Genomic DNA, 18,003 nt, shown 5'->3' with positions numbered 1-18,003 from the left:
AAAAAATAAATTTATTTTATATTTTGTGATTAGAATATTTCAGATATGAAATATGTATCCTGCTAGAGCTGGTATTAGACATAACTGGGGACCGCAAAGTCCAGGTGGTGCTTCTTTAGCTTCCAGCTGGCTTAGGTCTCTCTCTCTGACCAGGGGGCAGTTGCCCTAGTTGCTCTCCCCTAACACTATTCCTGCCATGTGGGACTGAAGTATTCTGCTAGCTTGATTTTTCTATGTAGCATTCTGTAGTAATTTGGTTTGTTCATTTTTAACAATAGTGGAGGGGATATTTGTGAAAGGGAGGGGAGAAAAGGGTTTTGTTTATCTTTGCTCTGTATTATTTGTGCTTATAAAATGACAACTGTACAGAATATTGTCTCTTTTTATACTTTAATAAAAATAAGTTCAGTATAAAATCATAACTATTTGAGGCTTGTGTGGACAGGGTCTGACAGTTTGCAGGACGGGGACTGAGCTTGCAGGGACAGGGCAGGGATGGGGGAATGAGCTCGCAGGGAAGGGGCAAGGACGTGGACGAGCTCATGGGGTGGGGGCGGGAATGGTGATAAATTTTTTTTCCGTGTCATTCTCTAGTAGCAGAAGCATCTGAGGACAGCTTGCATATAGCATGGGGGGTGTGTGGGGCAGGGGAACTATGTTCTAAAGAAATGAATGGGCATCCCCCTGTAACCTCCCTGAACTCTCTATTTACAGCATCAGCTGGAAGCAGCCCTGCTAGGTCTCGGCCAGTTTCAGAGCCAGTTAGAGGAGCTCTTGCAGTGGCTTTCGCACGCTGCTGACCAGCTGCAGGGCCAGAGGATGGTCAGCGTTGACCTGCAGAGCTGTGAGATTGAGCTGGCAAAACACAAGGTACGTGACCCTGGGTGAATCACTTTGAGAGCAATTCTGCAATTTGCCTTCATTTATGCGCTGCGGCGGTGTTTCCTTGGCACCAATTCCGTAACAGCATCTGGATGTGCCTAAGTCATTATAGAATACTAACTTAAAGCTGGTTTGGCATCCCAAACTTTAGAAGTGTAATAATATATAAGGGAGCAAACGTCATGTTTTCAGCAATGTTGCATTAGATCATAATAAGTTTGCTAATGACGAGTTGCAGGAAGGGATAAACTGGGAAAAGTAATGATTCTCAAATGGTAGGCCTCAAAACCAGGAAACAGGCTTCCCAATATTCCAGTGTTGGGATCAGAAGCCCGGCCTCACAACGGATCGTTTTTCGCTGAAACAGTGAGAAGCCGTGAAACAAGGCGCCCTTGTCAGGATTGGTTTTCCTCTCTGGCTGGATGTAGGGACGGCTGAAAATAAGCTTGAGGTGAAGTTTCATCAACTCGACAGAAAATCTTCCTTTGCCCGAGAGGTTTACATTGGCATTTTACATTACATTACATTACATTAGTGATTTTTATTCCGCTTGTACCTTGCGGTTCAAAGCGGATTACATAAGAAGAGAACTGGACATTTCCAGGATGGTACATGACAATAGAGAATACAGTTTGAGGATAGAGACTTAATAACAGAATGATAGTAAAGACTTAGTAACATCGGAAGATGTTTTGGACGGCAGTGTTTTGGTTTCTTAGGGGATGGGGTGAGGGAGGTTAGGTAGATTGTATATGCTTTTTGAACAGCAGTGTTTTGATTTCTTTACGGAATGTCTTGAGGTCTGATGTTGTGGTTAACAATCTGGTGATGGAGGGTTCGAGTTTTGCAGCATGTGTTGCCAGGAGGCTATCGTAAAGCTTTTTGCGGTGAGTACCCTTGAGTGGTGGGTATGTGAATGATGTCAGTGTTCTTCTTGTTCTGGTTGGAAGGTTACGGTTTAGGCGGTCATTTAGGTAGGTGGGTGCAGTACCGTTAATTACTTTGAAGAGTAGACAGTATAGTTTGAATTGAATTCTGGCTCGAATCGGTAGCCAGTGTGAGTCTAGGTAGGCATTGGTGATGTGGTCAAATTTTCCGAGTGAGTAAATTAGTCTAAGGGCTGTGTTCTGAACAGTTTGAAGTTTTTTGATCATGTTTGTGGGGCATGGTAGATAAAGGATATTGCAGTAGTCCACGAGACCTAGTACCAGGGATTGTACAATTATCCTGTAGTGTTCTTTGTCAAAGAATTTCCTTATTTTTCTTAAGTTGCGCATTGTGAAGAATGCTTTTTGGGTAGTTTTGTTTCTTGAACTGCGGATGATTTGCAGAAGGGATTCTGATTTGGAATGATAAGAGTCTGGGGTTTTGAAGAACAGTCTTTGTCTCGTCTCTTAGGCTTCCGCGGTTGGCGTCATGATTGTAGCAGTTTTCCAGGTCTTGCCATGTCTGGGTAGACCCAGAAAACTGCTGCAGTCTTTTTCTCTTTTCCGACTGATAAGAGCAAGCCAGAGATATGAGCTGGGCTTCTGATCCCAATAGTGGTCTATTTGGAAGCCTGTTTCCTGGTTTTGAGGCCTACCATTTGAGAATAATTACTTTTCCCAGTTTATTGCTTAGTGCAACTCATCATTAGCAAACTTATGGTTATCTAATGAAACTTTAGGAGCAACCACTTATGGCTGGTGTAAGCTGGCATGCCTAAGTGTATCATCCAACACGCATAACTGATATTATTCCACAAGTTGCATGGATCAGTTAGGGACACACCTGAGTCTTACTCATGCTCCACCTACCTGCATATCCTGCATTAAGTCACACTGCATGTGGCACACTGCATAAATACCATCTAAGACACCACTTTCATGTGCAAGACACGTGAACTACATGTGCCTAGTTATAGAGTTGTCCTGGTTATCTCCCTGTGCCTCAGTTCCAGTCTCAGTCCTGTCTTTAAACTTGTGTGGCTCCACTTGAGTCACTTTATCTCTGTGCCTGAGTTCTAATCTTTACTTCCAGCTCGAAGTTCTGTGTCAGGGCAAGTTGCTCTCATGGATGTATCAAATCATTTAACGCAGTGTTTCTCAACCTGTGGTATGCATACCCTAGGGGGTACGCAGGCCACCTGTTGGGGGTACGCGGGCTGGCCACCGCCCAGGATCTCTCCCTGCCTCTCCTACCCACTGAAACCGCAGCTGCGTCCGATTTCTCCCTGCCTCCCCACCCCACCCCTGAAACCGACTCTGCCACCAGACACACTCTCCCCCCACCAACGCTGACACAGCAACAGGGATGGGCCAGGCGTGTGCAGTGACTGCACAAGCGCCGGCCCACAAGCCTTCCCATCCCCTCCGATGTCAATTCTGACGTTGCAATGGAAGTTCCAGGCTAATCAATCCCTACATGGCTGGCCCGTAACTTCCTCTCTGACATCAGAATTGACGTCGAGGGGAAGGCTTGTGGGCCGTCCGCTTGCGCAGTTGCTGTATGCGCCTGGCCCATTCTTGCTGTTGTGGCGGCATCAGCGGCGGTGGGTAAGGAATGGAGTGGGGTGGGTAGGGCGGGGAAGCAGGGAGAAATTGGCTGCAGCGGAGGTGACTTCAGGGAAGGGGGGAGCAGGCAGGGAGAGAGGATGAAAAAGTTTAAAGTTGGGGCAGGGAATGGAGTGTGGTGGGTGGCGGGGGGCAGGCAGGGAGAGAGGAAAAAAAGTGGGACTCATGAAGGGACAGAGAGAGATGTTGGTTGGGGAATGGAAGGAGGTCTGGAGGAGAGGAAGCATGCAGGAGGCAGAAGAAATATTGGGTGCACAGTCACAAGACCAGAGACTCCTGAAATCACCAGACAGAAAAGGTAGGAAAAATGATTTTATTTTCAATTTAGGGATCAAAATGGGTCCATTTTGAGAATTTATATGTACTATATTTTGCACTATATTTGTCTATTTTACTATAGTTGTTACTGAGGTGACATTGCATATTTTAAAGTCATCTGCCTTGACCTGTTTGACCCCCCCTCCCGAATATAAATGATAATTAACATTTTCTCTGCGTACAGTGTGTTTTGTGTTTTTTAAATTTTGTGGTTACCATTATGTATTAATAAGATTATATTGTGTTTATATGAAAAATGGATGGAAGAAATTGCATTACAATTAGTACTATTATTATGGGGGTGGAGTCAGAGGTGGAGTTTGGGTGGAGTCAGGGGTGGAGTTTGGGTGGAGTCAGGGGTGGAGTTTGGGAGGGTCTGGGGCAAAGTTTGGGCGGGGATACTCGGATGGTATTTGTTAGGCTTAGGGATTACTTGGCTTGAAAAGGTTGAGAAACACTGATTTAGCGTATGGGCATCAGAATAGGGGAGGCCACAGTTGCCATGGCCTCCCCCAAAAGTTCCCGCCCACCCATCCCCCTCCCGGCATGTACTTTTAAATCTTTGGGCAGCTGCTGTGCAGCGTCAAAGAGCAGGCCTGCCCCGGAACCCTTCATTGGGCTTCCAGGAACAGGTCTGCTCGTTGACGTTGCGCGTCGGCTGCCCCAAGATTTAAAAGTAGGGGGGGGGGGAATCAGGAGTTGGTGAGAGGCTGGGTAGGACGGAGCCTATGGGGTGCCCCCCATACAAAATGCTGTTCTGCTGCCTATGATTTAGTGCATCCATGGGTTCATAGTCTAACGCGCGCGAGGACAAAGGCGCGCCGACAACCGAGCACGGACAGCTGAGCGCAGGACTTTATCGCGCCGAAGAAAATCCGTATTTTAAAAGGCTCCGACGGGGGGGGGGGGGGTGTTGGTGGGGAATCCCCCCACTTTACTTAATAGAGATCGCGCTGGCGTTGTGGGGGGTTTGGGGGGTTGTAACCCCCCTCATTATACTGGAAACTTAACTTTTTCCCTGTTTTTTAGGGAAAAAATTAAGTTTTCAGTATAATGTGGGGGGTTACACCCCCCACACCTCCCCAACATGGCAGCGTGATACCTATTAAGTAGAGTGGGGGGGGTTTCCCCCCACAGCCCCCATCAGAGCCCTTTAAAATACGGGTTTTCTTCGGCGCGATTAAGCCCTGCGCTCAGTTGTCCGCGCGCCTTTGTCCTCGCGCCTTTGTCCTCACGCGCTTTTGACCCGTCACCGCATCCATGTCAACTTTGTTACTAAGCTAATAAGTATCTTATAAATCTAGAATTCTATTATCTGAACACATTCAAAGCCCTCGCCGACAAAATCCCAGAGTACCCGAACGTATGGAACACATCCATTTCTCTCATGTCATCCCTTCCAAAGCACTTGGTTGGACTTTAGTTAATAACGTCTCATGGAGCTTGTTGTAGATGTCAGTGGGAATGTGCCCGCTAACGGTATTTGGGGCCGTGTCTGACAGGTTTTGAGGAACGATGTCATGTCCCACGCACGGACGGTGGAGTCGGTGAATGAGGTGGGCCAAGGGCTACTGCTTCAGGCCAGCCTTGGAGACAACACGGACACATTGCAGTCCAGCTTACAGCAAATGAACCAGCGCTGGGAATTTGTCCGCACCCAAACGGAGAGGAAACAGCTGGAGTTGGAAAATGACCTCAGCCAGGTAACAAGATTGTGAAAGCATCAGATTCCGGAACTGAGAGACCAACGTTTTCTATGGATTATGCTCTAGAGCAGTGAGTCACGGACCCCTTTAAGAATCTGATGAAAGCGATGGACCACCTTCCCCAGAAATGTTCACATAAATACAACTTTGCATGCAATGAATATAAGGTGAGGAGTCAAAACCACGCGAGACAATGTCGGGCAGACAATTGCATGCAGGACGTCAGCACCCTGGATTAAAACACTATTTTAAAGCTCTCCAAGGGGGGGGGGGGAACCCCAACTTTACTTAGAACAGTTGGCATTCCAGTTGGGGGAGTGGGGGGGAACCCTCCACCATGACAGAGGAAACTATAATTTTTCCCTAAAAAAAGAGGGAAAAAGGCTGTTCCCCCCAACACCCCCCACAACGGGAGCATCAACTGTTCTACGTAAAGTGTGTGTGTGTGTGTGGGGGTTTCCCCCACCCCCCCTCGGAGCGCTTTAAAATTGTGTTTTAATCCAGCATGCTGACGTCCTGCGTGCGATTGTCTGCCCGTTAGGGAAGCTGGTCTTTGACCTGGGGGCCGCCGCGTGAGCGGACTGCTGGGCATGATGGACCACTGGTCTTATTACATTCCATGACATTAGGGACTTCTATTCCGCAGTTCAAGGCGGATTACAAAAGAGCTAACTGGACATTTCCAGTGAAGTTACAACAGTTTTGTTTTTTTTTGGGGGGGGGTTGGTTACAAGGGAGGAGAGGTACCTGGATTAATTCCGGAAGAACTTGCAAATTGGATATTAAATTAAATTAACTGTACGTTACTGTGTGATATAACAAATAGATTACATTATGTTCGTCTGTCTGCCTGGCAATGTCTGCTTGTGATTGTCTCGCGCGGTTTAGTCTACGGAATATAATGTATTTTATTTATCAAGATTTGATTGCCTCATACAAATATGACATACACAAAGTATTATTAAACTGTAAAGTAAACAATCTTTTTTATGCAAAAAGTAATGGCCACTCATTATAATTATGAAATACAATCCTCTTGTGCAAATTAACAGATCTGGTACCACTATGTTTTCTAAGAACATAAGAATAGCCTTACTGAGTCAGAACCAAAGGTCCATCAAGCCCAGTAGCCCGTTCTCACAGTGGCCAATCCAGGACCCTAGTACCTGGCCAAAACCCAAGGAGTAGCAACATTCCATACAGAATCCTAAAGAATAGCAAGATTCCGGAATCCCAGAGAGTAACAAGATTCTAGAATCCCCAGAGTAGCAACATTCCATACAGAATCTGAAAGAATATAAGGATTCCGGAATCCCAAAGAGTAGCAACATTCCATGCTATCGATCCAGGGCAAGCAGTGGCTTCCCCCGTGTCTTTCTCAATAACAGACTACGGACTTTTCCTCCAGGAACTTGTCCAAACCTTTCTTAAAACCAGCTACGCTATTCGCTCTTACCACATCCACTGGCAACGCGTTTCAGAGCTCAACTATTCTCTGAGTGAAATTTTTTTCCCTCTTATTGGTTTTAAAAGTATTTCCCTGTAACTTCATCGAGTGTCCCCTAGTCTCTAATTTTTGACGGAGTAAAAAAAATCGATCCAGTTGTGCCCGTTCTGCTCCACTCAGGATTTTGTAGACTTCAATCCTATCTCCCCTCAGCCGTCTCTTTTCCAAGCTGAAGAGCCCTAACCGTTTTAGTCTTTCCTCATATGAGAGGATTTCCATCCCCTTTACCATCTTGGTCGCTCTTCTAGCACCACTATATCTTTCTTGGAAATGGAAAGTTCTCAGACTGGGAGAAAGTGACTAGTGGTGTGCCCCAGGGCTCCGTGCTTGGGCCGATCCTATTTAATATTTATATCAATGACCTGGAAGACGGAATATCCAGTGAGATCATTAAGTTTGCAGACGACACAAAGCTATGCCGGGCAATCAGATCGCAGGAGGATAGCGAGGAACTCCAGAGCGACTTGTATCAGTTAGAGAAATGGGCAGATCAATGGCAGATGAAGTTCAACGTGGAGAAATGCAAAGTAATGCATTTAGGTAGTAAGAATAAGGAATACGAGTATAGAATGTCAGGCGCAACTCTGGGTAAGAGCGAACAAGAAAAGGACCTGGGTGTACTGATAGATAGGACCCTGAAGCCGTCGGCACAATGCGCGGCAGCGGCAAAGAAAGCAAACAGAATGTTAGGCATGATAAAGAAAGGAATCACGAGTAGATCGGAGAAAGTCATAATACCGCTTTATAGAGCAATGGTCAGACCACACTTGGAATACTGTGTCCAACATTGGTCTCCCAACCTAAAGAAGGATATAAAACTGTTACAGAGGGTGCAGAGACGAGCAACGAAGTTAATAAGAGGTATGGAGAACTTGGAATATGAGGAACGACTCAAGAAACTAGGACTGTTCTCCCTTGAGAAGAGAAGGCTGTGAGGGGACATGATCGAGACGTTCAAAATGCTGAAAGGCATCGATAAAATAGAGCAGGAAAATAAATTATTTACATTGTCCAACACGACACGGACAAGAGGACATGGTTTGAAGCTAAGGGGGGACAAGTCCAGGACAAATGTCAGGAAGTTCTGTTTTACGCAGCGAGTGGTAGACGCCTGGAATGCTCTCCCAAAGGAGGTTATTAAGGAATCCACTGTGCTGGGATTCAAAGGCAAATTAGATGCACATCTCCTTATGAGAGGCATAGAGGGATATGGGTGACTAAAAATACATCAGGTGTATACCTGACTGGGCCTCCGCGTGTGCGGATCGCCGGACTTGATGGACCATGGGTCTGATCCGGAGATGGCAGTTCTTATGTTCTTATGTTCTAGAAGAACCGAATTGAATGCAATACTCCAAATGAGGTAAAACACTATAGTTTATAAATCTTTCCTTTTGGCTAAGTCTTAATAATAATATTGTAATTTATAGCTAAAGAGACATATGATCAAAGAAACTGTTTTATTTTACTTTTGTGATTATGATAAACATACCCAGGGCCTCAAAATAGTGCCTGGCGGGCCGCGAGTTTGAGACCACTGGAGTAGAGGTATGTGTGTACTAACTGACAGATCACATGCTCTTTTGAGTACAGATATTGCATTTTTAGGAATGTCTGAGCCCCCTTTTTTCTGTGCATGTAATAAGTGACATAGCATGCTCCTTGGAGTACAGTTTTGCATAAGTCGTAAAAGACCGAGATGCTCTTTTGTGTATAGATATGTGTAATAATGAATACTGAGCATGTTCATTGGAGTCCAGATATATAGAATAACTGTCAGAACATGCTCTTGGGAACAGGAAGTAATTTTAATGATTCTCTTGGGATAAGCAATGTAGATAGTGCTACTTCAGCTGTTTGCATTCTCCGCAGGTGCAAGACGTCACTCTGGAAATCACGCACCTTCTCCAGTGGCTGGAAAACGTAGAGCTCAGACTTTCTTTCTCTAAACCTGCCTGGGGTCAGCCCGAAACCACGAAGGAGAAGCTCTCCTTACACCTAGTAAGTGGCAGCCCCCCTGGTCACAGGGAGACCATTTTCGGGAAGGGGTAAAACGCGGACCTGACGGACCTCGCAGATCTAGTCCGCGTTTTACCCCTTCCCCGCTGACAGACCTCGAAGAGATTTTTAGCGCTGACGGATCCTAACACTTTTCCCTCCCTATGCTGAGACGGATCCGTCAGCGCTCAAATCTCATCAAGGTCTGTCAGCGACAGAAACTACAAGCGCCACAGACACGGACTTCAGATTTTTAAGGCCGTACGGGTTTAGATCCGCGAGGTCTGTCAGGTCCGTGAGGTCCGCATTTTACCCCTTCCCACCATTTTCATGTAGCTATACTTTGAGAACTGACTAGGGCTGAGCACATACATTTAGGCTTATTTTCATTCAGAACCCAACTAAAGATCCTGAAAAGAATGAGTGGCTGCAAGGGCAGAGTTAGAGATGGGATTTTCAACACTAGGAGGTACATAATCGAAACAGAAATACATCTAAAAACCCACCTAAATCGGTGCTTGGACGACCAAAAAGACAGGTCGTCTAAGTACCGATAATCGAAACAGATTTTAGACGTTTCTAGAGGCATCTTAGGCCTTTTGACTTCTGGCGCTTTTCAAGGAGTGGTTAGGGTGGGAGGTGGGTGGGATGTGGAACGAACAAACTTAGTCATCCTGCAGCGATAATCGAAAGTTTGACGAGACTGCCTAGACAGAACTTATACGTCATGACTTAGACGATCTAAAAAGAGGTATAAGTGCCCAGAAGGTATCCAAAGTGGCCAGATAACTACTGCAAGGACAAAGTACAGACCCCCACACACTCTGCCAATGATCTCTGACCCCCCCCCCCCCCCAATGCCATCATAAAAATCAGAATAAAAATGTACGTACTTACCTCCAGAACATCAGCACATGACATAAGAAAGCCTAGTAGAACTGCATAGAGGTGGCTTAAGAAGTCTGGGGGGTGGGCTAGTGAACCAGAGAGAGGAGGACCCAGGCCCATAAGCCACTCTAACCACTGCATTCATGGTGGAAAATGTGAGTCCACCCAAAATCTCAAAGCAGTTTACATTTAGGTACTCAAGCATTTTTCCTTGTCTGTCCTGGTGGGAACCACTGCGCCACACTCTCCTCTGCTTTCACCTATAGATTTTATAAGGTACCTGACCCTCCCCCCTCTCTCTTATTCCTTTCCAGGAGTTATGGAAGGAGATGGAGTGCAAGCAGCATGTGTATAACAGTGCAAGGGACCGCCTGCAGCGGCTGCTGGCCTCCTGCCCCCTCTCGCGGGGTTCTGTCTCAGAGCACAGCCTCCATGTTCTGGAGCAGAAGTGGGAATCCGTCTACACCAAGGTTCAAGACAGGAAGGTGAGCTGGGGGTGCAATGTTTGGGCCTTGCTTGCAGGACTCTGTTTTTGCGCATGTGCGTACAGAAATGCAGTTGCTGTGTTAGTCATCTTCCTTTTGCCATCCAGGAGTGCCTGACAGAAGGGCTGTCGGTGACTACGGAGTTTCACAGCTCAGCTCAAGACCTGCTAAAGTGGATCAGTAGGACAGAGGACACCCTCCTCACTCTGCCTGCAGCCAGTCTGGTGCTGGAGACGGTAACCAACCAGATTCAGGAGCACAAGGTTAGTGAGGGTATGGGTAGGTTTACCAGATTTTCCAACTAGTAAAGCGCATGACCACGCCTTGTTCTGCCCTGGAACTGCCCCGTTCTGTCCCATTCTGCCCCCCAAACCTAGCCGCACACAAGCCTCATCTCTTTGGGCCAGGGCTGGAGTGTATCTGCCCATGTGCAGACGGGAAGTAATGCTGTTGCTACTCTTTGGGATTCTCTATGGAATGTTGCTGTTCTTTGGGGATTCCGCATGGAATGTTGCTACTATTTGGGGTTCCGGAATCTTAATTCTTTTTGAGATTCTGGAATGCTGCTACTCTTTGGGATTCTCTATGGAATCTTGCTATTCTTTAGGGATTCTGCATGGAATTTGCTACTATTTGGCGTTCCGGAATCTTAATTCTTTTTGAGATTCTGGAACGCTGCTACTCTTTGGGATTCTCTATGGAATCTTGCTATTCTTTAGGGATTCCGCATGGAATTTGCTACTATTTGGCGTTCCGGAATCTTGATACTCTTTGAGATTCTGGAATGCTTCTACTATTTGGTTTTTGCCAGATACTTGTGACTTGAATTGGCCCCCATCAAGATGGGATACTGGTTTAGATGAATTTTTTTGAGGGAAGGGGTTTGGGGGGTTGTTTTTGTGATATTCTCATATCCTGGAAAATTGGTTCAAAGTGGTTTCTATTAAACACAAAAACTAAAATGATCAAAGTAAATCATTGAAACACAACAAACATATTGCAATAACCTAAAAACAAGTGAACGTTGACAAATCATTTGGCAATTGATTCTGTATTCTAAGACCAATCATTGAGGAATCTCTCATACAAGCAACTGTAAGAATGGAATCATTAAAATGGTTTTCGAAACATGACCCAACCAGAGGTTTTAAAGTATTAGGCAAGAAGCAAATCAGACTTGCTCAGCTCTCTTCCCATACTTGTCTCTCTTAACAGTGGCACAGCGAGGGTGAGAAGCGCCCCTCCCCCACTCCTCCCTTATCCCCCCTTCCCCCATACCTCTAGTTGTTCACGAGCAACAAGAACCTCAACGTACTCCTCGCGACCCCCGAGGTGTGGCACCCGGAAGTGACATCAGCAGGAGAGACAATGAGTCGCAAGGAGTACGTCAAAGTTGTTGCTCGCGGCGGTGAACGGGGGAAGGGAAGAGGGTGTGCACGTGGCGGGTGGAGGTGTGGGAAGAGTCAAGGGCGGAGAGTAGGAGGGGTGCCAGCACCCCCACCAACATGGCGGCCGGGGCGAACCACCCCACCCCCACCCCCTCTTACTACGCCATTGAGAAGAGAGACTGTTGAACTCAGATCTGGTGCTAAGTCTCCTCTTTGACTTGGAGAACATGATACAGACTTCACCTGGTCTTCTTTCTCTCCCGGCGCCAATCCTTTGCCCAGGTGCTGCTGACCGAGGTGAATGCCCGTGGGGAGAAGCTGGCAGGCCTGGAGCGATCTGCCTGCCGCCTGAAGGATTATAGCAGCAAACAGGATTGCGCTGTGATTCAGAACCTGGTGCTGACGGCACAGGAGCGCCTTTCAAAGGTCCAGCAGTGCACTGTCGCGAAGGGCAGAGAGCTGGAGGACTCCCGCAAACGAGCCAAGCAGGTGAGTCGGGGCTGTTGCCTCAGTGTCTGGCCAGGGCTCTTGTATCGCTGCAGGCAGAAGACGTAGCCAGAGGAGAGCGCAGCGTAAGAAGATCCCCGAGCTCGCAGAACATTCATAAATATGCAAGCTTTTTCTCTCCCTGGCTAGTTGAACTAAGGGGCGGGTTCAAGATAGGCGGAGCACACTAGTTCTCCTTGTTCCTTCCATAAGATGCTCGTTGAATGGGCTAAAAGTTTTTAGTGCAGTAGTTCCCAAATGGTGATGGGGATCCCAAGATTCTTGTTTGGAATTCACAACCATAGCGCTAAAAAGCAAGGGTAGACGAGTAGCATCCGTCCAACCACAGCTTACTATAATGGAGGCTCAACAGGACACGGGGCCATGTCTCGTCACTAGTCGTTTCTCAGAAAGAACCTGAGAAGATAAAGTTGCCGAGGGTAGATTCCTTGATAGCTGCAGATTCCTTGACCAAAAAGATCACTCTTCTTGTTGAGGGTGATATAGCTTTGAAGGGTGTTCAGAACAGAAAGCTGAAATCGTGCTTGATAAATCTTGGGAGAAGCACAGAGGGGGGAAGCCTATATTGGTGGCATGGAATCTTGTTACTCTCTGGGATTCCGGAATCTTGTTACTCTCTGGGATTCCGGAATCTTGTTACTCTCTGGGATTCCGGAATCTTGTTACTCTCTGGGATTCCGGAATCTTGCTATTCTTTGAGATTCCTTATGGAATGTTGCTATTCTTTGGGATTCTGGAATCTTGTTATTCTCTGGGATTCCGGAATCTTGCTACTCCTTGGGATTCTGTATGGAATGTTGCTACTCTTTGGGTTTTGGCCAGGTACTAGGACCTGGATTGGCCACCATGAGAGCGGGCTACTGGGCTTGATGGACCGTTGGTCTGACCCAGGAAGGCTATTCTTAGGTTCTTAGCGGTGGGGGGAGTGATGGGGAAACCAGATCAATTGAGGTCACAGGTATTGGAACAAGGACTTTTCTCCCATCATATTCTTGGTTTTTATGTTCTAGTTCAGTGAGTCTCAGCGACTTCTCTTGGACTGGATGGAGGAGGTAGAGCTGACCCTGGAGAAACAGGTGGATTCATCTCAGAGCCAGGATGACATCAAACAGCAGCTTGCGGATCACAAGGTAAGGGAGAGTCCCAGCCCCACCCCCACCCCGCCCTATCCCATACCTGAAGGAGTAGCTGTTCCCTGACATCTCATCTGGGTTGCCAGCGTTTACCTGAAAAATGAATGCAAACATGTAATTCAGTTCTTTTTCTCTTTCCTTTCTATGTAAAAGTATTCACACATTCAGTTTTCAAATTTCGCTGTGTATATAAAATAAAATTCAAAATGAATTAAACAAGAGTCTGTTTCTCTGCTCTATACAACATACTTGGCTGCCCCTTGTTACCTCTCTTCGCTTATCCCCCCCCTCCCTCGAGCTCCACTCATCTGGTAAGTCCATCTTATCTGTGCCCTTCTCCTCCTCTGCCAACTCCAGACTCCGTCCCTTCTATCTTGCTGTGCTGTATGCCTGGAACAAGCTGCCCAAATCCCTACGGCGGGCTCCATCTTTGGCAATGTTCAAGGCCCAGTTAAAAGTCCACCTCTTCGAAACTCTTTTTAACTCCTCTCACCTTGGGTTCTCCATCCCCAACCCTGTACGTCATGTCTGTCTGCCCAAGTTAGATTGTAAGCTCCTCCGAACTGTCTACTAAATGTGAAAATGTACAGTGCTGCGTACGCCTTTCTGCGCTATATTAGTGATAAATAGTAGTAGTCTCCATTTTCAATAAAAATTGTCAAAAGGAATTAAGAATAAGAAACTAGAGAATGACACGGGGAGCAATCCCCGCAGGTAACCGCGGTGTGGCTGTGGTTTGGCTGCGGGCTATGGAGACTCCATAGCCAAATCACTGCAGACACGGGGACAAAAGTTTTCACCGCCCGCAAAAACGGTGAAAAGATTTGTCCCCGCAGGCAAATGTATCCCCTTCTACATACCGCAATTTACCGGGTCTTCACCGTGTGTTCGGTTCACTTCGGGACAGGTGTCTGATTTTTTTTCCGGCGGCCATGCTTGTCGGCCATGTGGTCTCCTCCAACTCGTCTCTCTCCACCCGACTTGCACGTTGCCTGACTCCGCCCCCTTCAATATTCTGGCTCCTCATTAGTCAGTTCTTTCCTGCTCAAGAAGGGGACCAAATCGCTACTGCCACACGTGATATTTAATGGGTTGCAGTAGCGATTGGAAATCGGGGGATTTCGGAGCTGAGAGGCAAGCCCAGGATTTTTTTTGGAGTCGCTGCCTGGATTGGAGAGGAGTCACTGCTTCAGACATGGAGGAGCTGAAATTTCATTGAAAACTTCGACGCTACAAGTACAGGTAAGGTGCACACTGTCCTACTACTTGCCTGCCCAGGGTTGGCGGCGGTGGCGGCGGCAGGCGTGGGGGGGGGGGATTCTTTGATCGGTTGGAGACGGGAGTCTGGCTGAGCTGGTTCTTTTTTTTTTTTAATCTGAGTACTGTGCTGTGTCCATTCCCATGGGTTACTGAATCCTATTCCTGAACATGTGCTGCAAGAATGGAGGAATCCCGCACATGTTCAGTATGTAACCCATGGGAATACGTTAATAAAGATAAGTATATAAAATCATACCTGTTTGAGGCTTTTATGCATGCTGCGGTGACGGTGACGGGGCGGTGAATGAGATGGCAGTGGCGGTGACGGGGCGGTGAAAGGGATGGCGGTGACGGTGATGGGGCGGTGACGGGGACAGATTTTTTCCCCGTGTCATTCTCTATAAGAAACCACAGACTAGTACTTAGTGGCTCTTCACGCATTCATTTTCTCAGTCGTCAATTTTGGATGCGAAAGATGGACAAGACAGAAAGAAGATTGACTTATCTGAGCTTTGGTGTTGGAGAAGGATTTTATGTCTGCCAGAAGAACTAACAAATCGATTCTGGAAGAGATCAAACCAGCTGGGTCACTCAAAGCCCAAATGATGAAGTTACGACTGTCTTATTTGGTCACACTGTCAGAAGAGAAAGATCATTGGGAAGATCGAAGGAACCAGGTGAAGAAGTCGACCTGCAATCAGATGGCGGGACACGTTGTAAACAACCATGGGGATGATGCTGGAGGTCCTTTTCAGACTAGCACATAACCGATTTCTTTTTAGATCTGTAATTCATCAAGTCGCTAAGACTCGAACACAAGTCAATGGCAACTAACTAACTAAAAGATTGAAAACCGAGAGTAGGGTTACATGATTACGGTAGATAGTGGGACCGTTGCTTTTTGACAATTATAAATGATCTAGAGATGGGAATAACTAGTGAAGTATTTAAACTTACTGATGACACAAAATTGTTAAATTGAAGAAGATTGTGACAAATTAGAAACATAGAAACATAGAAAATGGCAGCAGAAAAGGGCTATAGCCCACCAAGTCTGCCCATACCAAGTATCCGCCCCCCTGAATTCACTCCCTTAAAGATCCCACGTGAGTATCCCATTTTCTCTTAAAATACGTCACGCTGCTGGCCTCAATCACCTGCGGTGGGAGTCTGTTCCAGTGGTCCACCACTCTTTCGGTGAAGAAGTACTTTCTGGAGTCGCTATGAAACTTCCCTCCCCTGATTTTCAGCGGGTGCCCTCTGGTGGTCGAGGGTCCCATGAGACAGAAGATATCATCTTCCGACTTGATACGACCTGTGATGTACTTATATGTTTCAATCATGCCTCCCCTCTCTCTTCTTTCCTCAAGTGAGTACAGCCGCAATTTTTTTAGTCTTTCTTCATACGTGAGATCTTTGAGCCCCAAGACCATCCTGGTGGCCATTCGCTGAACCGACTCGATCCTCAGCATGTCCTTACGGTAGTGTGGTCTCCAGAACTGAACACAGTACTCCAAGTGAGGCCTCACCATAGATTTGTATAATGGCATCATGACTTCAGGTCTCCTGCTGACAAAACCTCTACGGATACAACCCATCATTTCTCTTGCCCTGGAGTAAGCCTTCTCCACTTGATTGGCAGCCTTCATGTCATCACTAATGATCACCCCTAGATCGCGTTCTGCCGTGGTCCTAACCAAGGACTTTGCAAGATTGGGAGACTGGGCCTCAAAATGGCAGATGACGTTTAATGTGAGCAAGTGCAAAGCGATACATGTAGGAAAGAGGAACCCGAACTATAGCTACATGATGCTGGGTTCTGTGTTAGGAGTCACTGCCCAGGAAAAGGATCTGGGTGTCATTGTTGAGGATACGTTGCAACCCTCAGATCAATGTGTGGCGACTACTAAGAAAGCAAACATAATGTTAGGAATGATCAGGAAAGGAATGGAAGGCAAAGATGGAAATGTTATAATGCCTTTGTATTGCTCTATGTTATGGCCTAATATAAATACTATGGGGCTCATAATAATAATACATTTTAAAAAAACATCTAAAAAGTGGCCTAAATGGGTACTTGGACGATCAAAAAGCCTGATCGTCCAAGTATCCATAATCAAAGCTGGTTTTAGACGTATCTAAAACCAGCTTAGGCCTTTCCCCTGCCACTAAACGCACAGAGAGAAAAGAGGCGGGCGGGAGGTGGGCTGACCTACACCTAGGCGTACAATACGTATAACCAAAGATTTTGACAGGTTGCCTAGTTGGCATCTATACGTTTTGACTTAGATCAAGTCAAAACAGGTATAAGTGCTGAAAAAGGGGCTGCTGAGCTGATGGCGGCTGGCGCGATCAGTTCAGCGGCCAGGCAACCTACCCCCCCACCACAACCATCGCAGCAGAAGAGATGCCTCATCTCCCCTGCCGCGATGCGATCACCCCTCTACCCGAACTGCCGCGACCCGCGACAGGAGAGATGCCCAATCTCTCCTGCCGCAGGTTGTGGCAGTTCGGGTAGAGGAGAGATCGTATCGCGGCAGGGGAGATGGCCAATCTCTCCTGCTGCGATACATCACCACCCCCCCCTGACACGAGCAGGGCAGGAGGGAGCTCAAACCCTCCTGCCCTGGCGAACTGCAACCCCCCGCTGACATTGGGGCAAGAGGGAGCCCAAACCCTCTTGCCCCGCGATCCCCAACCCCCCTCCCCCCCCCCACGATCCAGCCAGGAGGGAGTCCAAGCCCTCCTGGCCCGGCAACACCCCCTAATCCCCACCCCCACTAAAAAACGGGCAGGAGGGATCCCAGGTCCTCCTGCCCTCGACGCAATTCCCCTACGACCGCCCCCCCCCGAACCGCCGATCACCCCCCCACTGACCCACGACCCCCCTGCCGACCCCCCAACCCCCACCCCCTTTCCCCATACCTTAAAAATTGTTGGTCGGTCGGACGGGTGCCAAGCCCATCCATCCGACAGGCCAGCCATCTCCGGAATGGCTGGCCTTAGGGCCTGATTGGCCCAGGCGGCTCAAACCTCACCCACAGGTGGGGCTTGAGGTGCCTGGGCCAACCGGAATTGGCCCAGTTGTCTTAGGCCCCTTCTGTGGGCGGGGCCTTAGGCACATGGGCCCAACTTAGACTTTTTTTTTATTATGCCCCTCTATGTGAAGTTCTGGTTACTTTATCTCTCAAAAAAGATACAGCAGAATTAGAAAAAGTAAAGAGAAGGGCAAAAATAATGATAAAAAGGATGGGATGACTTCCCTATGAGGAAAGGCTAAAGCGGCTAGAGCTCTTCAGCTTCAAGAAGAGACAGCTCAGGGGTAATATGACAGAGGTCTATAAAATATTGAGTGGAGTGGAAAGGGTAGATGTGAATC

At 47.3% G+C, this 18,003-nt stretch overlaps 1 protein-coding gene across 1 annotated transcript in view; it reads left to right on the top strand.

Annotated features, from left to right (window-relative positions):
- The window catches only part of PLEC (plectin), a 523,889-nt gene that overhangs the window by 414,985 nt on the left and 90,901 nt on the right, over positions 1-18,003 (top strand). Inside the window, 7 exon segments of the mRNA XM_033935291.1 lie at positions 715-870; positions 5,255-5,455; positions 8,838-8,966; positions 10,166-10,336; positions 10,444-10,599; positions 12,007-12,213; positions 13,242-13,361. Of these exon segments, the coding sequence (XP_033791182.1) occupies positions 715-870; positions 5,255-5,455; positions 8,838-8,966; positions 10,166-10,336; positions 10,444-10,599; positions 12,007-12,213; positions 13,242-13,361 (1,140 nt within the window).

Source organism: Geotrypetes seraphini, chromosome 2, assembly GCF_902459505.1.
Source record: "Geotrypetes seraphini chromosome 2, aGeoSer1.1, whole genome shotgun sequence".
Taxonomy (NCBI): Eukaryota; Metazoa; Chordata; class Amphibia; order Gymnophiona; family Dermophiidae; genus Geotrypetes; species Geotrypetes seraphini.
This window is presented reverse-complemented; position numbering and strand designations above follow the sequence as displayed.